Source organism: Syngnathus acus, chromosome 2, assembly GCF_901709675.1.
Source record: "Syngnathus acus chromosome 2, fSynAcu1.2, whole genome shotgun sequence".
Classification (NCBI taxonomy): Eukaryota; Metazoa; Chordata; class Actinopteri; order Syngnathiformes; family Syngnathidae; genus Syngnathus; species Syngnathus acus.
In genome coordinates this window covers 12126859-12149642 of record NC_051088.1, presented here as the reverse complement: position 1 = coordinate 12149642, position 22784 = coordinate 12126859, and the positions used below count along the sequence as shown (strand labels likewise).

At 40.2% G+C, this 22784-nt stretch overlaps 4 protein-coding genes across 6 annotated transcripts; 2 read left to right on the top strand and 2 right to left on the bottom strand.

The window, feature by feature from the left end:
- The first annotated feature begins 151 nt into the window (after positions 1 to 151).
- On the top strand, positions 152 to 2653 carry tpk2 (thiamin pyrophosphokinase 2). 2 transcript variants are annotated; one of them, XM_037241170.1, is made up of 8 exons: positions 152 to 321; positions 429 to 670; positions 804 to 867; positions 928 to 1058; positions 1458 to 1576; positions 1960 to 2092; positions 2174 to 2270; positions 2357 to 2653. In XM_037241170.1, exons 2-8 carry the CDS (start codon positions 488 to 490, stop codon positions 2401 to 2403), a joined length of 774 nt encoding a protein of 257 aa, XP_037097065.1. In that variant the 5' UTR covers positions 152 to 321; positions 429 to 487; the 3' UTR covers positions 2404 to 2653. The 2 variants fall into 2 exon arrangements, with proteins under 2 accessions (XP_037097065.1, XP_037097056.1); XM_037241161.1 differs by having other exon boundaries at positions 152 to 364.
- A 274-nt stretch (positions 2654 to 2927) lies between these two features.
- Positions 2928 to 7321, bottom strand: LOC119116068 (rho-related GTP-binding protein RhoA-C-like). Of its 2 annotated transcripts, none has more exons than XM_037241198.1 (5): positions 7177 to 7321; positions 5863 to 6018; positions 5433 to 5553; positions 5222 to 5352; positions 2928 to 4866 (listed from the first exon to the last, which is right to left on the bottom strand). In XM_037241198.1, exons 2-5 carry the CDS (start codon positions 6016 to 6018, stop codon positions 4693 to 4695), a joined length of 582 nt encoding a protein of 193 aa, XP_037097093.1. In that variant the 5' UTR covers positions 7177 to 7321; the 3' UTR covers positions 2928 to 4692. The 2 variants fall into 2 exon arrangements, with proteins under 2 accessions (XP_037097093.1, XP_037097102.1); XM_037241207.1 differs by having other exon boundaries at positions 7150 to 7226.
- A 563-nt stretch (positions 7322 to 7884) lies between these two features.
- tpx2 (TPX2 microtubule nucleation factor) lies at positions 7885 to 12971 on the top strand. Its single transcript, XM_037245233.1, is given in 20 exon segments — positions 7885 to 7984; positions 8233 to 8349; positions 9139 to 9225; positions 9488 to 9578; positions 9663 to 9722; positions 9897 to 10014; positions 10292 to 10460; positions 10549 to 10680; positions 10755 to 11017; positions 11136 to 11231; positions 11311 to 11478; positions 11554 to 11661; positions 11663 to 11728; positions 12033 to 12142; positions 12190 to 12218; positions 12271 to 12309; positions 12312 to 12436; positions 12797 to 12827; positions 12830 to 12862; positions 12865 to 12971. Coding segments are annotated over 19 exon segments (1869 nt in total). The 5' UTR covers positions 7885 to 7984; positions 8233 to 8246; the 3' UTR covers positions 12906 to 12971.
- Positions 12972 to 13226: 255 nt separating this feature from the next.
- Positions 13227 to 22252, bottom strand: plod1a (procollagen-lysine, 2-oxoglutarate 5-dioxygenase 1a). The gene is given in 20 exon segments (XM_037241092.1): positions 13227 to 13958; positions 14719 to 14844; positions 15939 to 16085; positions 16221 to 16325; positions 16591 to 16656; positions 16785 to 16898; positions 17014 to 17155; positions 17243 to 17368; positions 17484 to 17588; positions 17658 to 17779; positions 17960 to 18032; positions 18034 to 18089; positions 18193 to 18294; positions 18555 to 18652; positions 19367 to 19430; positions 19548 to 19660; positions 19945 to 20108; positions 20331 to 20461; positions 20539 to 20630; positions 22062 to 22252. Coding segments are annotated over 20 exon segments (2190 nt in total). The 5' UTR covers positions 22150 to 22252; the 3' UTR covers positions 13227 to 13802.
- Between the last annotated feature and the right edge of the window lie 532 nt (positions 22253 to 22784).

Below are 22784 nucleotides of genomic sequence, written 5' to 3'. Positions count from 1 at the left end.
CCATCTACCGCCGAGTTAGTCAATTGCAATTTACCCATCGAAAACCTACGCTTTACGGAAGCCGACATTGACTAAAAATCTTAAAGTACGCACCAAAAATTCCAGACCAATAGATGGCGCAATTTCACGCAATGCTGTTTGCAACTGCTGTTGTACCGAGAAGAAGCCTTGCTCAGCAGACAATGTCGACAAATAATTTGATATCTCTGGTTTCAAGTTGTTGCCTTAGCCCGACTGGCTAGAGCAACGTGAAGCACATAAAGTGGCTCTGTCCGAACCTGCTTGCAGTTTATCATGGCGAACTGTGTCTGGACAGAAAAGGTACTCCAGCTCCTCCACCGAATGAATAACTTTTATTTACCAGGTAAAGTCACGTTGCGTTAACACAACAACGGAACGCGGGCCACTCACAAAAATGTCATTTGCAGGCTCTTGTCGTGCGAATTGTCTTCGATTCGAGATAGATGGAATCAAAGTTGGTTGGATTATGCCGCACGTAGCCTCGCAGTTGGCGTGCTACGGAGATGTGTTCCAAAAGCCACTTGGGGGTGCTCTGTCACTGTGCAACAATCTGGACTCTTACGACAAAAGGTCCGAGGCAATGGGCGTTGTTCTGTCGAACCTGAGACGTGATTCTTCATTTCGCTGCCTCAAAGGTTGGAGAGATGAGGTGAGACGTGTTACAGCAGTGGTGGACCATGATTGCTATCATAAACATTGACATACAATTACAATGTGGGTTTTATTTGCTGGAAAGATGCAATACAAAAGGTATGAATTGGAAACATATTCTCTTCTTTCAGAGATACAATGTAATGGACAAATTCTCAGACCCTCCAGTGATGTGGATGGAAAGAGCAGCTACCAGTAAGTCATCCAGTTGCATCGCGAGTGTCCCATCTGATTCTCAACCAACTTGTTCAACAGGTCTTTTTGGGGTCAAGCGTTATGGTGTCCATATCAATGGTTACACAGTTAGTGAGAGTGGCGACGTCTATATGTGGTTAGCGCGACGCTCTCTCACCAAGCAGACCTATCCTGGACTACTTGACAACATGGTGAGAACAAACATGATCACAACAAGTAGCTCAAATGAACGCACTTGGTTGCAATTCTGTGCATAAACAAATTCAGCCAAAGACATGAAGATGAAATAGAAATGTTTCTGGTCACATACTTAGACTATAATTAGCTAATGGCCCGACAACTATTTCCTTGAAAGACACTGTGCATTTTGGTTACATATTTTAGATTCTTTCAAGTCGATGTTTATCAACATGTACGTGTGTAGTATTTGATGTTCAATATAATGGAAATTGTATTACTGTGGAACGTTAAACCAAAGTATCCCCGATTAATTAATTGAAATGCCTTGTATTAATAATCACAGCCTTCTGTCTGTGTTGTATCAACACCTCATAAAAGACATTCAGTGGATCGGCCTTGTGTCTTTGAAGGCAGCAGGCGGTTTGGCTGCTGGCATGAGCATCAAGCAAACACTAGTGAAAGAATGTCAAGAAGAGGCATGCATTCCAGAGGCGCTTGCAGAAAAGGCCCACCCGGTATCCACAGTGAGGTACGTTGACCTTTTTTGGCACATTTCACAAACCAAAATTAATGTTAAGACTATATATCAAATACTACTGTGAAAAGGTAAGTTGTTTTTTAAGAGTTGTGCAAAATTTGGAACACTGTCTTTTGAGTAATTTTGCAAAACCAACATGTCATTGTAAATAAAAAAAATCCTCCTCATTGATGTTTAAAACAAATAATTCATTCAATCATTCTGGAATTGCATTGGCTGTTTGGGGAAATGAAACAGAAACAGCATGTACTTGATCATTTTCAACAGTGTAATGATATTATCATGAAACATTATTTTTAGCCTAAAATGACTTCCTGTACTTGGCATTCAAGACAAATTGAGTACCACTGATCACTTGAGGAATTGTTCTCTAGCTACACCTACCAAGACAGAGAGGGAGTGTTTTCAGAAAGTCAGTTTGTCTTTGATTTGGAACTTCCTCTTGCCTTCAAGCCCAAAGTAGGCGATGGAGAAGTACAGGCATTCTACCTCCTGCCCATAGAGAAGGTGAGACCAAAGGGCACCTCTAAATACTCCAGGCTCTAATGATGATGTCATCATTTCTTATAAATGCATGTTTTTCATCAGGTGAAAGAACTACTGGCCACGGAAGATTTCAAACCCAACTGTGCCATGGTGGTCTTGGACTTTCTCATTAGACATTCTTTTATTGAGCCTGACAGAGGTTAGTCACGTTCTGGAATGGGTTATGCACAGATCCGATCTGTTGACCTGTTCAACTAAGTCTCCATGTGGTTCTTGTTTTCTCAGAACCCTTTTACCAGGAGTTTGTGTCCGGACTCCATCAAGCATTATAGAAAGAAATCAGTAGTAATCAACGAGACAGTCATCCTAACTTCTTGGAAGAAATATATCACGATAGAAGCAGTTTTATCAGAGCAGTAAAATATTTCCTCATTAAAAGAGCCCTCAAAACCTTTGTAAACTCGATGGAATAATAGACAACACAACATGACAGTTTCCTCTTAGTTTAATTTTATAAATGTAAGTGTAAAAAGTATTATGTTTGGTGAATGTTGAATAATAATAAAAAATCAAACACTCGAAGGCATGGATATCTTTGATGGCAGACGACCTAAGATCTGTTGCCACATACCAACATAAAATATTATGTGATTGACAGGAAACAATTTTATGACATCAATAATGCGTTATTACAAAGTTCACAACAGGGATTTTATATTTATATTTATATTTATATATATATATATATATATATATACACACACATGTATGTGTACATATGTATATATATACACATGTATATATGTGTATATATATATATGTATATAAAAAATCTAATCAATTACATTTGACAATATTTTTTTAACTTTTATTATACTGAGTTTTAATGACTGAATACAATGTAAGCAAGTGAAATATCACATCTCGATTAAATTAATATACCACATATGTGAGAAAACTGATTACATAGAGACACCATGGGAACACTGGCTCTTGTGTATTTTCTCATGTAAAAGCTGGTTGAGGTCTCGAATAAAGGAAATAAAAACAGGAATTTAAGGCCATAATTATCTCCCTTGTCCAAAGGTAAAAATACAATTTACCGTCACTGTTCCCTCTCCAGTGGTTTCAGGGCACCCATTTCAATAAACATCACAACCAGCTTCAACCAATTTAAAAATTGAAGAACCACAAGTAAACATCCTACAGTAGAAATATATGCAGTCAAGCAATATTTTTTTTAATTTGCGTTGAAAATTGTACTGCATAGTCATTTGTTACTCCACATCATTTACCTTTAAAAACTAATTACATTTCAAGGTCAAATACTGCACCTAATATTGCAACTAAAGCAATTCTCAACACAGTCGTGTGACAAGTACAGTGGATATAGGTTAATGCTGGAATGATTTTCTTGACAAGCGAATTTCACCCTCTTTATACCGTGCCTCCAGAATATCTTACTTTTGAGTTCAGCTTTCTTTTCTTCTTCAAAATAACTATTTTCTAGTTTTCATCACAACAGTGAATATCTTGAAAATGCGTTGGCATTAAGGAGGAAAACAAAAAGGCAATCAAAAAGTAAAACGTGTGCAGCTTAACTCCATGCAAATGTTGACAAATATGTGTAATTTGTAGCTTGAAGGCATAGACATGCAAAAAAAGCAAATGCATGGAATGTTATTTTATATTTAAGCACTTTAAAAAAAGGTGTACACAAATGTGCTGGATAAAACATTTTTCATTAAACTGTTCAAATATTTAACTACCACAGTAGCTATATTTAAAAAAGAAAAAGTCTACACATCCCTATATTAAAAATGCCAAGGTTTCAAAAAAACAATGTGGTCACAATCAATTGATGACAAAAGATGACCCAAACCTGTCAAGGCACTTGAACAAGTACAATGATATCTACGAATGCTGCAGGTGATTTCATACAAAGAAACATTGGTACTTTCAAGCATCAGGCTAGAATTCTTTTTGACAAGTTCCTCTTGCAGTTGCAAAGCCCAAGCTAGCTGTAAGCTATTTAGTAGTAAAGTTAATACAAGTTGGTAGCAATAATCGTGTTTGTAAGCCGTCTTTGTCACAGGATAAAGAAGCCGGGCCAATGAGTGAATGTGCAGAAATAAAAAATAAAAGAAATTTAAGATAAAAAAAAAAGCATGGAAACTTCTTTAACGTTGTGCTTAAATTGTGACTGTCGCTCACAAACGCTAGCAACACCACCACTTCAGGGGTCATCGTGTGAATGACAGACACTCTTCCCCCTTATTAATAGTCGGATCCAACGGACTAAATTGAAGCGTTTATTTTAGGGTAAATAGTAGTACAAAATAGTTTTTAGAATTCAATACAAAAATTTGGTTTCGAGTAACGTTAGTCGGCATGAATTAACATAGGGAATTTCTGGGGAAGGAATGCAAAACAATACATTCTGGTTGAACAAATATCTTCGCTCTAACATTAAACTTGAATGTTTTTTTTCACATTAATTGACCACCACCCCTTTGGCCCATTTGATATTTTCGACTCAACTAAATTGACCCCTTTTGGGCTTTGCTCGGCCTGGTTTGGTTCCCCTTCTACTTTGCTTCGTATGTGGCCTGCTTGCTACTTTATAGCACAAGACATAGGCCCTTTTTGCCACGTCTCTTAGCCTGCAGTGCTGCCCTGGTGGCCATTTCAAACACTTCCCTCACGCCGTCCTTGGTCTTCGCTGAGCACTCCAGGTAGCCAAAGGCGCAGATTTTGTTTGCCATTTCCCTCCCTTCCTCTGACTTCACAGGTTCCTGGTAACCAGATGCCAAATGACAGTATTTATAAATTTAAAAAAAACACACATATTTCTAATTTCTTAAAACATTACCTAATATTGTTGATAAAGGTTTAATGCATGGTTGCGGCTTTTTGGATGCTGGAACCAATTATTCCAAATATAACTCTTTACAATGGGATGTTTTGGTATGAAAGTCAACAGTGTCCTAGACAGGATTGTGGTCAAACTTTGAGGTGCTGCTAGCTTGTCAGTATTATTGCTATTCTGTCACATGGGCTCATTAAGATCAGTTTAATGGACAGAAAAGCGAAATATGTTCAAATAACTGCTGCAAAAGAATCACGTCATACAGCATCAATGTCCCTCACCTGTTTCATCTTTGCCAACTCTCGACGTGTGAGCTCATCGTTGCGGAGGTCTTTCTTATTCCCCACCAGAATTATGGGGACATTGGGACAAAAGTGCTTGACCTCAGGTGTCCACTTCTCGGGAATGTTCTCTACATTGTACACAAATGAAAACTTCGTGTTAGACCCCCAGAGTAGATCAACATGAAAGAATAGCAAGCGGAAATGGCACCTAAACTATCGGGACTATCAACGGAGAAACACATGAGGATCACGTCTGTGTCGGGATAAGAGAGTGGTCGCAAGCGATCATAGTCCTCCTGACCTGCCGTGTCCCAAAGAGCCAGCTCTACCTGCAAATATTTCAAAAATGTGTCATTACAAATGTCATGGTAAGATGATTCACTTTGCTATTTGTCATTTAATGGTCTACTCTTAAAGATGGACACCATGTTATGATTTCAGATACACTTTTCTGACCTCTATGTAAACACAAGATTATGAAATTATGCAGACAATCTTTTTTTTTTTTACATATGTTCACTGATAACAGCGGCAGGAGACATGTTTCTCTTGCAAACATGGCAATGACCAAAAGCTGCTGCAAGTAAACACTGTTCAAAGAATATTGGATTTCTGTAAGGAAAACCAGTACACATTACCTGTCTCCCGTCCACTTCAATGTCAGCCACATAGTTCTCAAACACCGTTGGCACATACACTTCAGGAAACTGATCCTTGCTGAACACGATGAGCAGACAAGTCTTGCCACATGCTCCGTCTCCAACTATTACTAGTTTCTTTCGGATCGCAGCCATCTGAAGAAAGCAAGCAAATGAAAATTGGGATAAATGACTGTAATGAGTCAGACATTTTTTGGGCTTTTTTGTAGCTTCTGTTTTTGTCCAAGTTATCGATCAACCTGAACAAACCAAAATTGCCCTCTGCATCTACTTTACTTACAACCAAGACACACCCTTCCTGAAACAGGCGCACAAAAAATATCACCTCTTGAACGTGAAATGAATTAAACTCCACAAATAGGGATCGAGTCCTGCCACAAATACTGAAAAACCATGAAACTGACGGTAAATGTTAAATACACAAACTATTATTTCCCAACCGTTTCAGATAATTTCAAACTCAGTTTACATTGCCTTTAAGAATAAATCGATTAAAGATTAGACACACACAAAAAAAAATTGTGAATTTGTGACTAGTTGATGTGCTATGCAGAGATTACTGTATGATAGAACAAAGCAGAGCATCTGTTGCCACAAGGGTAAGTTCATTGTGACAGCCGATAAAGAGCAAATAAAGTAAGGCTGTAAGATGTTTTTTCTTTCTTTTTTAGCTATCATGTTATTATATTTTAAAAGAACTAAGTTATGGTTCAGCTATGTTTGTGAGTGGAGGAGGCAGAGGCACTGTGTTGCTGCATTATGTATAAGTAAGCGGGACACCATTTGGATCGAATTATCATTTAATCAAATTTCTTCTTAAATTGCGTTGGTCCTTAATGACGGGTTATTGATATTGACAAGAATCTCAATTGTATTTTTTTTTTTAACACTTCACTTCCTAGACAGTTAAAAAAAAAAAAAAAAATGGTGACAACGAATCGGCGACATATTGCCAACTCAACTATGGGTTACCGTTTACCAAGGAGACACATTTTTAACACAAAGAAAGGTAGAATCTGACTACCGTCGTTTCAATGTTGCTTCCATTTGCTCTGTTCTCTTAATATTGTGAGAGCTAATTTGTCGCCAACAAGATAGCTGTTAGCGTTCTGCTAACAGCTAGCTTATTTTGGTCCCGTGGTTTTTTTTTTTGGTCCCTTGTCAAGCAACAGTTTGTATTCTGTACTTTCTAGCAGCGCCTGATATACACACAGAACAACAACGCATAACACAATTAAAACGATAAACCGACGTATATTATTATACCTAAAATGTTAGCCTTGAAATACTCGCCTTTCTTTGGTTTTCCTGTCGAGGTTTATCAGTTCCTCCTTAAGCGCTGATAGATTGCGTCATCACCATGCATACTTTCAGCCAATAGGAAACAGTATCCTCATGCTCCGGCCCCGCCTTCAGTACGTGGGCTTTCAACTGGGAGCTTGTTTCACGTTGAAAATAACCAAGACCAGAATTGACGCGCAGTGAAGTAAAAAATGTCTAAAAAGACAATTTGCACTCGTCGGGTTGGCCACCTTGTTTTTGTATTTTCTTGATGGTAATACCCTAAGTATGATAATACCCTATCTATGCTAAAGGTTCTCCACTGCAATTCTTGTTTTTCTGTGTGTCTGCAGTATCTGAGTATCTCCAGGGTTGCGCTTAGTATAATATAAAATATCCCATTTAAAAAAGTGCGCCTTTGATGAGGTGGACAAATAAATATATGCCCTGATTTTCTTGAAAACTTAGCACAAAACGAAAAAATGCCTCGCTTTATAAAGCAGTCTAAATAGTTTTCTAATTTTAAAGTGACCCCATCTGAATGCCAAAATTGTGTCTGACCGACCATCATGACTGCCTCACTTCTTCCTGTTTTTGTTTCTGAGGTTTTCAAAAGTTTGGGAAATTTCAGCGTTTGTCTCGGTAGGGGGCGCTGGTGACTTTGACTTATGTGAAATCTGAACCAATAAACGTCGAGGTAACGAGCACGAAGGCAGCGATTGGATCGTTTAAAAAGCACCGCCATTGGGTTATGCATTTTAAAACTTCCCGAATAAACACCACACACTGTCCGTAGCACTCCGTCGCTCGCTCATATACCGTAAGTATTTTTTTTTTTTTTTTTAGCAGTACTTTAATAACTTTTCGCTCAGCGGTAGCAAGAAACATACTTTCAACTTGCTAAACAATGGTTTATTATTTTAATGTGCTTCAACTTTAAGAAACGCTTCACGCAACGCGGTCGCCTGTTTATGTGTATTCGTCAACTAAGCTTAAACGTTTGCTCCACTACAAACTAATATTTTCTTCACACTTTTCGATGAACATATACAGTATTTTTATTTGCAGCGCTTTTAGGCGAAATGGCTGATGACTGTCCTGCGGGCAGATATGAGTTCGACGCGCCTTCCCACGTCGTCGACTTAAAGCAGTTAGCCAACGAGTCTTTCGATGATGCATGGTTCGGTAAGTATTCACTCACTGCGACTTGATTTTTTTTTTTATAATATGGCTGATCGATTGACAACAGCAAATTGTGATCGAAAGTGGGTTCCGCCCTATTTTGGCTTTGGTGTGCTCCTTAGCTGACATGCATTCGTATCTACAGGATCGAATATGAAGCTGCTTTGTCCAAACCATAGCTACCAAATTAAGCAGAATTACTGAAGATGCAAAACATCCTGCCCTGTCCTACATAAGTACAAAATGGAAACGATTATGCAGGACATCAAATGTAGGACCTGGTTATGATGTGGTGAAGGAAAGTTTACACAAAAATGAAGGGTTTGTCCAAAGGGAACACTATTGAAAGTTGACTGTAACAAATATTTGGGTGTCTGTCAAGTAATTGAAATTCAATTGTGATTATTACACACTATGATAATGCATTAATAGCCAATGTAGTATGTTGTTGTTGTTTTTTTATACAAGAAACCATACTTAGATTTATGACCCAAATTCCAGAGCAAAAGAGCCACTTGTTTGCAGAAAGCTGGGCTCACCCAGTAATATGAGGTATGGAGGGAGAGCGCTGGCACACTGCCCCTAAACTAGCGAATGTACTGTGGCAAGAAATATCCTGTAAAGTTTAAGAGATTGGGCAATCAAACTGACAGTCATGTTTTACGCCTTAAAATTAAGAAACATTTTTAGTCATTTTAATCTTCTAAAACTATGGCGCCTTCTACAATAAGCACTTTCTTTGTTTACTTGTTTGTTAATTTAAAATTTGTCAATACTGATTTATTTTTACAGATCGACAAGGCATCGAGCAGCCACATTGTGGAACCCCTAATCCTACAACCATTGCAGGCCCAGTGAGAGTTCCGGTTACAGGTGCTGGTTAGTTTTATGTTGATGTGACCTTGTACATTGTTTTCCAATTGACAGAGGCACACATAATGTTGCTCTGGCTCTCAAAGAAACACCACAGATTGTTGGTTGGTTTTTCTTGTAAGGTAAACATCAAGGATTTATGCCATAGAGCTAAGAATGCGACCGGTTTCTCTTGAAACTTCTATGCTCCTCCTGTATGTCTCGCGCGACCACATAAGTGATTTAGACTGCCTGATATGTAATGAGAACATTGTTTTGTTATTTTCAGTTTTAAAGTCTGCTGACTCCAAACCACATGACAGTGGTGCAATGGGAAAAACGCAGCCCAAAGATGAACCAAGCAGGTGCCTGTCTGACGCGTGCGTGACTTTTATTTTTTTTAACTCTCGTAACTGGAATGATGTGCACATGTTGCTGTTAGAACTAACATTTTGTTCTTTTAGAGGTTCAAAGCGGAAGTTGCAAGATGGTCCGTCTTCACGGCGTTCTAAAGTGTCTAAAAGGTAAGTGCTTATTCCTTAAATTGGCATGAAAAAATAAAGATGAAGGGGCAAAGGGCAGAAGAGGCCGCTATGTTGACCTTTTCAGTATTTCAATGAATACCTTGTGGGTTTATTGGCTAAGCTGCTGGTGGTGGTATCGGTCATGCTTATGTAACTGAAATTTAACTATAACAGTGCTGAGGACCAAGTAGAGATCAGCAGTGACGTCAACAATGAAGCAGAAGCAATTTGTGATGGAGGAACTGAATTGACTTCATTGGAGAGTCTCCCTCAAGAAGAACCTTCCACATCAGTAAGTAACATCGCCACCTAGAAGTCTGTTAAATGCTGTTGTGGAAATTCACGGAGAGGGCGTTTACTGGCCTTAACGTTCCAAGGATCCATAGAACAACGTGCTAGATATAGAATGCATACCAACTTCCTAAAATGTTTGCATTGTGTGCATCTGATGTCCACCACAGTTAAAATGCACACACAAATCATTGTTAATGTGAGAAAAAACAGGCCACATATGTGGTGAGCAGTTTGATTGCTCCCTGCATCTCACAGGATTGCATCTGTTTTGTTAGACACACGTGCTCGGTGGTTGCAGTGTGGACAAACCTGGCAGGCCACTAAAGAGTAACAAGACAAAGGTGGTCAAATCCGTCTACGTACCAGTGGCCGAACACATCATGCAGTTACAGAAGCGCACCCCTCAACGCTTCCGTGAGCTGAGTCGGGTTGAAAGAGCCAAAGGTGTTGGAAGTTTGTTCTGTTGTGCACAGTATATATTTAGTGATGGGCACAAGAAATTCAGACGGCCGTTTTCAAATGTTTCTAACAGGACCGCCAAAATCAAAGGTCCAGCGATTGCAGCTCACTCGACCTCAGTCTCCAAAGTTCGCAACAAGACTGAGGAGCCGACCCATCAGAGTTAAGAGCAGTGCTCAACTGGAGGCTGAAAAGGAAGAGGAACGTCTCAAGTAAGCTCACTTAAGCAGGAGATGCGCACGTTTACACTGTTTAAATAGTGTTATGTTTTTAAAGGAGTCCATTTATTTAAAAAAAAAAAAAAAATGTTTGTTACCGCATTTAAAAAGGTCAACTTTCAAAGCCCAAGAGCTAAGAAAAAAATTCTTGAGAGAAGAGACTCTGTGAAGAAACCGGTGGTGAAGGAGCCCACTGTACAAGAGGCTTTCACCATGCACATTGAAAAGCGGCTCCAGGAAAGGCAGGCAAGCAAACCCCAAGATCAGCCCCAGTCTGCGTTCAAAGCACAAGAACTGCCAAAGAAGATCCTGCAAGGAGTAGTGGTGAGTTCTAATTGGACTCTGTCGTAGTTGTAGATCAGGAGGTGTGGCTCATATTTGTCAATGCCTGAGAAGCCTTTTGAGACCGTTTTGTCATTTAGCTGTGATGCTTTGTCAACAGGGAGTGCCAATGAAGAAAGTGAAGCACGCAACCGTGCCTCATTCACCAGCCTTCACCCTCGCAAAGAAAGCGCGTGTTGACATGAAAGCCGAAGAGGTGAGGACCTTGTGTTCAGTCAGCGCTTGAGTGGACTTCCTTCGCGTCCTGCAGGAATGACACTGAGACCTCTTTTCAGGTGAAACCTGTGCCTTCAATCAAGCATACTCCAGTTCCTCAATTTGGCACGCCATTCCAGCCCATGCTGCAGGACAAGCGGCACACAGAGGTGTGTCCTTTCTCATTTGAGCAGAGGGAGCAAGAGAAGAAGAAACTCAAGGAGATCAGTGAGCAAAAGGAGCAGGAGGTAAGATTCCATTAGCCACTCGCCCTCCAAATGTTCCTACAAGAAACAGTGGGATGAAGAAATTATCACCTGCAGGTTCCAGTGTTCAAGGCTCATCCATTGCCATACTTTGACAAGATCAATCTCCCTGAAAAGAAGAAGCTGGAGCCCACAAAGCCCGAGCCTTTCAGACTTCTGGTGGATAGAACGTGGATCAGTCAAGAATGACCGCTTGGAACAATGGTACTCAAGAATATGTAACACTCAACCGGTCGATAATACTCTCATTGTTAAGACAATACATGGGTAATATTCATCGCTGGTAAAGCTACACTAGGGCCATTGGGCAATTTTCCTAATTTTCTTTGTCATTTGAAAGAAAATGAACCTTTTTAGTCCCTAATGTGTTTATTGGGATAGAAGACTTCTGTTTGTTCCAAATCTGCTTGGCTTCTGAGAGAATGGACCTAATTTTTTTTTTTTTCTTGGTTGCCTTGAAACACATGATTTCAAAGGCAATTTGATGACACAGGTTCCTTCTAAAGTGTCGACTAATAAACTTGTCTTTTGAGTAGATGAAAGAGGAGGAGAAAAAAATAAAGGAGGCAGCAATATTTAAAGCCAGACTGAACACAGTCACCCAAAAAGACCTTTCCGCCGAAAAAAGGAGGATCGCCCCCAGTAGGTAAGATGTGCTGGTAGTCTGGCATTTGTGAGTTCTATTACCACAAGGTTGGAATGGGCGAGTGAGAAGGCTGAAGGTGAAGCAATGCTTTTCTGGCGGACCCACCTGTGAACTTGATTCTTCCACAGTCGTGGAGTCTTTTGAGCTGGCAACCGAGCAACGTGCCCAAGCCGTGAAAGGTTTCAGGAGCATCTTTGTCAGAAGGAGGCTGACGAAGCACTTCGACAGGAGAGACTGAAGTGGGAGGAAGAGGAGAAGCTGAAACAAGAGCTCGCTGAACTTCGACACCAACAAGTGCGTCAAATTTCATTACAGTCCTCTTTTGGTATCGCAGCTTCCTCTAAAGAGGTTATCAGCTAAAGTGCTCTTAAGACATGTGGAACAAAATGTAAATGTTACGAACACTGTAAAACTGCTAATTTTTTAATGTGAATTAAAGCAACATACAAAACCGATTTGGGTTGTGTAACCAATAAATCAGCTTTTGGTCGTGATGAAAATAGTCTAAATTAAGAAGAAAAAAAAAAATCCTTACTATATATTTTTTCATACATCTAGTGAAAGCCAAAGCATCTCTTACTGCTGTGGTCTCCTAAATATTTGGCCTAATTGAGGGGGGTGTATACTTAAGATGTCCTACTTTTGACCCTGCAGGTCCACAAGGCGCAACCCATTCGCCACTACAAGACTGTGAAGTGAAGAAAAGTGAGGTTCCACTCACAGTCCACAGTCTCCAAACCTTTCTGACCGCTTCCGCTTGTAATCATCCTTCCTTTTTTTATTTCCAGTATTTGTCTGTAGTTGCCGTTTTTACAATAAAGTTCACATGCACATTGGTTTGTCCACTCTGGTGCCTGCAAGGTTGGCAGTTCGTCTGACGTAAGGGCACAGTCTATGTTCTTGCCTATTTTTAAGAACAAAGGTGATTTGCATAGTTTTGGGAATCATATACGTAGTGAAGATGAAACTCTGGGCAAGAGGAAATTATGCAGTTCCATAACATTTTGCTCAACAAATGTCATAAAGGCCTTTCAATAACTGTTGTTTTTGCAGTGCTGTAAGTGCTTTAGAGTGTGCAATATGGTCAGGATTGACAGATGTTTTATTGCTCATCTTTAAAAGACAGTTAAGGCAAAAAGGTGGAACACTTCAATGTTGTGAATTTGAGAAATAGTTTTGTCGTAATCGGTGTTGACATTTGCGGCCAACGAAAGCTACAAATGACTCAATGTCAACATTCACACTTGACATGGAAAAAAATAAATATTAGTAATTGTTTGACAGGACAACTGTGGGTCACAAAGTCTCATATGTACAATTTTAAATTCACTGGCCCAAGTTCCCTTTTTTGCATCATAAAATACACATCTTGAAGGCAGGCACAATGCGTAGTAGACAGTGAATCAACTACGAAGCCATCAACGCTTGTGATGCTTAATCAAATGCTTAGAGACAAAGTCAACCCAAGAATGTTCTTTGTAATATATTCTGTGCAGCCTAACTAGTTACCGATTGTTTTGTTTGCGGAATTTGAATTAAACAGGACTTACTTAGATGGGTAAAAATGGGTGAATTTTTCTGCTTAACTCAAAGAAAATGTTGGGGTTGACTTCCTCTTTAAATGTGCTGCTTGTGGGCATCAGTTTTGATGAGCGAGAGTTCAAGGATCCACAAACGACACTGCGATGTAGCGGACGCCAGATGTGGTGGGCAGGCCTTCGTGGTAGTGGGTAAGGCGGCCCGGGTGCATGATGGCCCAGCCTTTGCGCGGTGCTTCCACGGCGCAGTCGTAACGGATGAACCTGCAGCCGCCACCCTGAGGTCAGAGTCACACATTAGCTACACATGCAGCGCTCATATGGTACACTTGGGCATAGTTGCCAACAATTTGTTATGAATATCTGCTTTACATCTTGGCTTTTTTTTTTTATACCTATAAAGGCTGGCGGTTTTCTGACAAATTGGATGAATACAAAAACAAACTTAAGCACACTCAAATTGATCTTTTGCTTTTTTTTAGTTCACCTGCAGAAAATGCTGGCTGGTGTTTAATAGGGTGGAGACCCTTTAAATTTAAACATGCTGCACAGTTTACTCAGTATTTCAAAATATGTATGGGAGTATATGTAGAATTTGAAAAAAAAAATACACTAACCTGGCAAGAGTATCACTAAAATATACTATACACAAGAATGTACACTTTTATAGTCACAGTATAGCACAATTCTATACATTATCATTATTAGCTAGCCCAGTATATTGAAGATGCAGGGAAATGAAGATGGATGCAATGACAAGATCATAAATCATGCAAAAGAACATACAAATAGAGAAAAAAATTAAATGGGAAAATGTGAAACACCAGGGATGTAGATTGACATGCCAGCCAAAGAACTGTGATTGTCTTTTAATGGGAACTGCCTTGGCTAAGGTCCTTCTACTCTACAGGAGGCATTCCTGAACTGTGCTGTACAAAGTCCCCCACCCCAAATATTGTCTTTTGTCCTACATTTTGGGGCGATTTAACTGTAACTTATCAAAATGTCCAATTTGTACCAACCTCCAATTCCACTCACCTCGTAATCAGGGCCCCTCTGATTGAGAGCTATGTTTATAGTGAATGTGGAGGAATCATGATGTGGCCTCAAAAGGGGCTGCTCATCGGGCTTATATCTAACTACAAAGGCCAAGTTTAAATCAACCTGCAAACACACATAAGAAAGACGGAAAGTCATGCAAGCATTCACAGAGACTGCTCGAGTGGCCACACCAGGAGAGCGTGTGGCCGTACGAGCGCCGGCCGGCGCAACTCTTGCTCAAAGCAAGCTTCAAGCCTGCTTCCGCATCCAGCAATCAGGCCCACAGATGGAGAAGAAGAAGCAGAGATGGGTGCACCCGCATCGTCAGTTCCCGAGGCTTCTATTTCTGCGAGCTCCTTCCCCATTTACCTGGTAGTCAACCTCTTTGCTGTTGAGAGCTATATTTATAGTGAATGTGGAAGCGTCATGGTGAGGCTCGAGCAGCGGCTGCTCGTCAGGTTTGTACCTGACCACGAAGTTCAAGGGAGTAGCGCACTGGAAGAACACATGTTTTGTCAACAACAATAACAAAGTGGAGGGACCCAATAAGCTTGCGGAATTCTGGCTAAGTTTGAAAGTTGGAAACCTTCTAGGAATTAAGGTTGAAAAAAAACAAAAACAGGAAGTTTTCAAAAATCAAAGTTGATTGCTGCTGGCTAGGGAACTTTGATCAAATAAATTTTTTGTATACTTATACTGAGGGAAGCCAAAATTGGAAGACAGAAACAAGCAAGCAAGCTTTGGATCCGCTTTTGTCAGACAGACACCATTGTAAGTATTTACTTGAGTACTCACCGATACCAAGCCGCGATACCAGTCCTACTTACAGTATCACACATAGTATTAACATATTGACAGATAAGTGTGAACAAAGACCTGAGAAAGTCTGACTCATCTGTCCTTGATTTTCAGGAGCTACTGGCTGCACAAACATTAGCTTGTCCGACAATTATATTTTCCGGTTACAAAAGCGTAACCCATGGTTGGTAGACCACCATTGTTTGTCACATTCTTCGTGAGTAGCCTTCACAGTTGTACGTATGTCAGCCAACCTTCCCTTTCAATCTCTGCAGTTGGATTGTAATGCTCTGGAATCCAGACAGCAGCCTTCTCAAAATCCAATTTCCTGGATTTGTGGTACTACAAAGCTCCCTCCCGTTGTAGCTCTCAGGTAGCATTGAACACTTTTAATCCGTCATAAATGACAGAGATCTTACCTTGGTTTGGTAACCAGGATACATTTGTTCTGTTATGGGAGCAATGAAATCCACCAAGAACTGGCGCCATTCCTTATCAAAGTTGATTTGCTTCAGGTGAATGTCAATAGTGGGGACATTCTCGTAGCCGCCTTGGATTCGATCGTCCTGGCAGTGCAACAATAATCACAGAGGGAAACGTTATTTCTTATGCCTAGTTATAAATGATTATTCACTCACACTAAGAGAGGGAAAACAAACGCTTAGAGATTCAATTATTGACACAAAAGATGATGACATTACCGTATTACCGCCTCCTGACCACTTCCCAAAGTGTTCCATTTCTTCAATCAGGTGGTTGCAGGCAACGTCGCTGAAAACTGGGAACCAGTATACATCTGGGCAAGGCTGGGGAACAGAAAGAGGTACAATTGTGCAATATGGGGAGACGTATTAAAACACACACTTTATACAGACTATCAAAGTATTTGAACATACATACACCAATTGCAAGCATAATATTAAAACACACACTTTATACAGACTATCAAAGTATTTGAACATACATACACCAATTGCAAGCATAATATAAACAGAAAGTACTTTTCTCGAAATGAAGATGTGGAGAAGACAAAAAATAAAGAACTGAGAAGGCAACTGTACGTTAACTCACAGTTTCAACCATTTTTCCTCTCATGATTTGAGTGTAGTTCTCATGAATGTAGCGCTCCTGCCAGTCCTGAAATCAGCCCAAAACATCATTTTCAGCAACTGTACAATTGTATAACCAAAACAACTTGAACTCATTTCCAAAGGTAGTAAAACTGTCCAGTATACACCAATCAGGTTCCGCTGATGAATTCTCACCTCGGGATTTTCAAAGATCTGCCACAGATCATTATGCAGATGACTGGTCTGATAGTTTTCTGTTGATAGGATGCGTCCAAAAGTCTCCATGTTGGTTACATACATGAAGACTCCCTGACAAGGAAGGCAAAGCCATTAATGTTCTGAATGCAAATGATATAAAATCTTGGATTTTTTTTCAAAACAAATCATTCCAAGGAGCTAAATATGCTCCTTATATTTCATTTACCTTGTCCCGAACATGTTGGCAGAAGGCCATGTCAGGGTCCATGGGATTTGAATGAAATAGATCATCGTCTGAAAGCTCCGAGCGGAGGAGGCTGGCCTTCATCAAGTACACGCTGGTTATATATGGAACGTTCCATATTCCCCTGCAAACACAAGCGAGCGTCTTGGATCATTCACAGCACCAAGTGTTCATCGGAATATTTAACCTCATCGACATTTAAGCATCTTACACCCTGTGTCCTTGCACCAGGTCCACGTAGTCCTCAGACCTGGCGTAGTAGCCATCTGCGCTCAGGGCTCCCCAGAAGTTGCTCCAAAGTCGGCCAATTCGCATCAACAATGGCGCCACGATAGGCCTAACGAGTATTTAAGGTTGTTATAGTAACGACAATCAACCTAAATATATAGATAAAGAAAACTATTGCATACAGAGTGAGGTGATCATAATTAATATTCGATAATTATACTTGCAGGTTTTGCTCGATGAGAATTTTGAGTGTGTTCTCATTCGTCAAAGCAACCTCAGCGTCCAAGCTGAAGAAATAGTCGCAGTCCTTCTCCTTCCTGCACATATTGCTAAAATACAGGGGGGAAAAAAAGTAAATTTTGTTCCCATGTCACTTTTGTTTAGCTCTTGACACTCACAAGCCCTTGTTGCGTGCAGTTGTGCCATCTATCTCATGTTTGGGCTCAATATATGTGATATCCAGGTAAAGACTTCCGTGGTCGTGCAGGAAAGAGCCGACCTCACGCTCGTGATGAGGTTCCTTGAGCAGAAAAATGAAAGATATTATTCAAGTATAGAGCAGGAGGCAACATTTGTGCATTACAATTTGGAACAAATAAAAATGGAAAAAAAAACATATGACAGTATGCGTTCATTCGATCAACATTTTGGTAGCATTAACTGATTAGGAGAGCAAAATCTAAAGCGTATGCCCCGTTACCTTGTTGAAATGAAGAAGCTTGAGTCTATTCTTAGGATACTGAAGCTTCAGCAGGCGTTCAAAAACACACTGATAACGGGGTGGGCTGCTGAATGAAGATACCCATCATCACCAAAGGATATTCATTTTCCTGAGGGGAAGAAAGCATTTATTGAACACACGCAACAAACAGAACATTATCAAGATTTAATTGCTTACATTGGAAGACAATGTTGTTTCGAACCTCGACTAACCTTAAGATTCTCGAGTGGGAGGAGATCGTCATGACACACTGTGCAGCCCATCTCAAATGTCCATGCGTTTGGTATGTAGTTGCCGAGATAGTTGAGCTGAAGCTAGAAGGCAAAGTCTTCTTTTAGGTTATCTCATTCACCGATGAATATCATATTAGTAGGAAAGTAACCAAAATCCTTCAAAAGTGAATTTAACAAGATTGTGGATCAAATTTATCCACTTTTTAAAAAAAAAAAAACATATTGCACAGGATGATACATATCAACATTTTTTTTTTTTTACCAGAGAGAAGTAACAGAGAGGTTTGCTTCTTTGTGTTTGCCACATTATTCTGAATGACACGACGGCTTAAAGTCGGTACCTTGGTCGGTCCGTTCCCATGGATGATGACCGGTAGTGTATCGTACAGCAAATTTCTGGCCCGGACTTGTCGATCTTCAAATTTTAGCACCACTTCATCTGGAAATACAGTACACACAAATCGCTTAACATTGACTAGTGGAGTCTTGATTTATGTACTGCGCTGTGTTCTGGCACTCTATTCAAGCAAATGGAGTTGAAAGTCCTGTTTCCATTTGGCAGACAGAACACTTTGATTCAGTTGCAAGCCTCACTTCAACTAACAAATTCCTTACTTGGGAAAAAAAGCAGTAGAAACTGAGGCGCACAGCTCAAGTTTAAACATGCTGTCCCTGACTAATAAAGCCTGAATTGTATATAATTCTTGATCCGGGATTAGGGAGTAAACAGGTTGATGAATAACTTTCAGCGATTTAACTTTTGATGTTGTGAACCTTGAACGTGGCAGCCACCATTCAAAATGATGAAGGCTTCTTGTACAATTCATCTCAAATAAAATAGATAATCTTGATGTGATGCCCCCCCACCCCTGTAATTATGCAATTTTCTTTTACACTAACTTAATTTTGCTCAACATGTAATATACATAAAATATGGTTTGTATGTGTACAGTCAGAAAAAGTGATGTTTCACATTATAAAGGACACAACTGAGAAAGGCAGAAAAAAAGAAAACGTGTTATTGGAAGAGTGCACTTAACATTTTTAACACAACAGCTGCATTCAGTAAACAGCAGAGTGTGCCGTGTGCACCACACAGCAAGAAGTTAAAAAAGGTTTGACCACAGTTGGACAATAAAAGTCATTCACTCACCAAGAGCTCCATGAAGGTTTTGAAACAATCTGCATGTGCTGTCCAGTGTGATATTTACGGATTTCTACAACAACAACAAAAGCAGTCATAGATGCTTTATTAATTGATGACATTTTCTGCGGTCATATAAAATAATATAACAACCCAAAAAGGAAAAAAAGACAAGCAGGACATTTCTTACTCTTTTCTCAGGGTTGATATAAATCTTGGTGAAAAACAGCTGATCACTGTCGTTGTCTTCTCCCGCCCACTCAGCAAGCATTTCCTTGATGTTGGGAAGGTAGCCAATAAAGCCTGAGGGTGGTAACATAAACTAGTGTAAAGAGGCGCCCTAACTTGCATACAAGCAGCCTGAAACTGCCGGGGCTCATTATCACGACCAGGTTTGCCTTTTTTTGTGCTCATAAAAAATGTTTTCCTACAAAGAAACCCCTCCAGCTGTGAATACACCACATGACAACTACATGTTCTGCTAAAACAATCATCAAAGCTCAGACAGAAATCCTGAACTCGTGATCATCCAAAATGATTTCCTATGAATGAAAAACAAAATTTAAAAAAAAAATAGTGATGCCTACCGCCTGAGCCGAGAAACCTGTTGCCCTCCTGAACGTGTGGATGTTTGTCCTCCAAGTGTCTGTTGGGCCAGATCAGGGTCTCAGAGGAGAACACCACCTTGTGTTTAGCCTGCACAAACTTCTTTAGCAGCTCTTTCGGACCTGATGCGAAAATCACATCATAGCTGTGGAACACAAGAAGGAAAGTTACAATCCAGACACAGGAGTGGTGACCCAGAAAAAGAGTTTCTCCTTCTCTGAGGTTACCTTGACAACAATGCTAGCAGTATGCAGAATACAGTAAACAGGTCTTACAGTTTGGAATTCAACCAAAGTATCCATTTACTTCCAAAAAGAAGGAAATGCTTCAAGAGGACACAGTTATTATTCAAGTAAAGACACATTACCTGTCAACAAAAACAATGATTTTATCCTCATCCTTCATTGTCTCCAGGGCAGCTTTAAGAATTCGTACTTTCTGACCACCCCCAGGGGACATGTCGTCACCTCCTTTCCATTTTTGATCCCGACCAAGGACCTGTAAACACACAAATAGTGTTAAGACACCAAGCTACTATAGAAAAGTATAACAGTGTCCGATTTGTGGTGTCCTACCTTGACGGTATAATTAAAATGTTTTGCTGATCTCATGAAACGCTTGAATCCATCAGTCTCCTTAGTTGCAACAGTCACAATTACAATTTTATCTGGAAGACAGAATTCAAGAGGAACTCAGTCAGGAATTTATCATGGCATCTGAAGATGGCCTTCACATTCCATTTTGATTCAACATGATGAAAAAATGGAGTGAAAACGCTTGTGGCACCATTGAGGATAATCTTGGGAGTTGTTGAAATTGGTGAAAGTCAAAGAACAGTTAGCAAACTAATCTCACTCATGGACAATCCCGTACAGGTAGAATGACACTCAGGTGGAGCTCTTTCTATTATTCATCTGTTTGTTAAAGCATCTTTAGTACTTAACATATAACACTGTATGATCTGTTCCATGCCAGACAACATATTTTTATGCAAGAGGATTATTGCCAGTGAAGAAGAAAAAAAGTGGGGGTGACCGGATTGTGACTTTTCCCCCTCAGATTTCTGACTTTAAAGGGACAATTCTGACTTTAAGTCTTTAAAAACATTATGACATTTTATAGGGTGTGTGAAATTTGTAAAAGTTTCTTTTTGGGGGGGGGGGGGGGGGGGGGGGGAATTAAGACTTGAAAGTCTTGAAAGTCAGAATTCTTAAAAGTTAAAGTTAAAGTTAAGTCAGAATTCCCACTTTTTTACTTTATTCTCAGAATTTGACTTGGTAATTGTTTTGTAATTGTAATAGTTGGTAATCTACATCTCTAGAACATTCTGGAGCATTGAGTCTTCACAGGCACCGTGCTCGTTGATAGTTTTTTTCCCCCTCAGAATTCTGACTTTAAAGTGAGAATTCTGACTTTAAAGTTTATAATTTCGTTTTTTTTCCTCAGAATTCTGACTTTAAAGTGAGAATTCTCACTCTAAAGTGTGACTTTTTATAGGGGTAAGAAATATGTAACGTTTTCTTTTGGGGGGGAAATTCTGACTTGAAAGTATTCTGAGAATAAAGTCGGAATTCTCACTTTAAAGTGAGATTCCCACTTTCTGACTTTATTCTCAGAATTCTGACTTTGGCAATTGTTTTGTAATTGTAATAGCTGGTTATTTCCATCTCTAGAACATTCTGCAACCCCAGTTAAGCAGTGTTGAGTCTTCACAGGCACCGTGCTCATTTATAGTTTAATTCACTCTGCACCGTGCTCATTTATAGTTTAATTCACTCTTTAGCTTCCACCGGTTGTTGGGCTCCACGCTACGTTCCATCCCATCCCACGGGAAACAAACAGGAACAGCCCTGTCCACGTCAGCGGCACCCAGTGGCTTTTCCTTTAAGCGGGGGTGCCCACAAACATACAAAATTCCCTCCGTTACTGTCAAAAAGTGGCCACGGCTATTAAATAAAATATCAACTTCCTCCGCCGGACAACCAAATAAACACAAGCAGCACGCGGATATGTTTGCACAGTATTCGACGTGGTGCCACTTATAAAGAGTGTAACTAACACGGGCACGCCAGCTGCACAGCACCGCTTTCCGTCTTACCTTCTCGGTCTTGCTGCTCCTCACAATCGCGTAGAGGACCGAGTGAGATGAGAAGAAGGACGAGGAACAACAGATGACAAAGCTTCATGATTAAATTGGACGCTTGCTTTGGATGGAGTGTGGAAACTGAGCGCGGAATTACTTTCCCTGCTGACCCGGCTATGTAAAGGGAGAGCCTTCCCCAATCCCCCCCCCCTCTCTCTCTCTCTCTCTCTCTCTCTCTCTCTATAAGACATTCATAAAGAGTTAAAAGTCTCTCTCTCTCTCTCTCTCTCCTCTCTCTCTCTCTCTCTCTCTCTCTCTCTCTCTCTCCTCTCTCTCCTCTCTCTCTCCTCTCTCTCTCCGCCTTTCAAATATTTGATAACCAACAACAGGAATAAAGCAAACCAGAGCTTCCATTCATGCTCGGTGGATTGCCGTGACGTAATGGGTGACTGCAATTCTACACAGGCATGCTATCTAAACAAGTTGTAATTTGATTCCACCACCGTGTCAGCCCAGCTGTTCCTTGAACGCAACGTGAGTCCTGCACGCACAAGCAGAGAGGGTGGGTGGGCAGGACCACTGCCCCGCTAAAGCGCTCCCTGGGATTACGTCCACTCCCCCTGAAAAAAGAAGGCTTAAAATAGTCATATTTTTTTTCCTTAAAAAAAGAATTCCTTCATGATTCATATATATATTTTTTTTTTACAATTCTCTTTCTGTTTGCCTTATCTGTTTGCC

Coding starts and splice junctions, on each gene's coding strand:
- LOC119116068 (XM_037241198.1), bottom strand. CDS start 6,018: ATGGCTGCGATCCGAAAGAAACTAGTAATAGTTGGAGACGGAGCATGT. Junction 5,353..5,432: donor TGATAGTCCCGATAGTTTAG/GTGCCATTTCCG, acceptor TGTACAATGTAG/AGAACATTCCCGAGAAGTGG. Junction 4,867..5,221: donor AGTTGGCAAAGATGAAACAG/GTGAGGGACATT, acceptor TCTGGTTACCAG/GAACCTGTGAAGTCAGAGGA.
- tpk2 (XM_037241161.1), top strand. CDS start 295: ATGGCGAACTGTGTCTGGACAGAAAAGGTACTCCAGCTCCTCCACCGA. Junction 1,059..1,457: donor CTGGACTACTTGACAACATG/GTGAGAACAAAC, acceptor GTGTCTTTGAAG/GCAGCAGGCGGTTTGGCTGC. Junction 1,577..1,959: donor CACCCGGTATCCACAGTGAG/GTACGTTGACCT, acceptor ATTGTTCTCTAG/CTACACCTACCAAGACAGAG.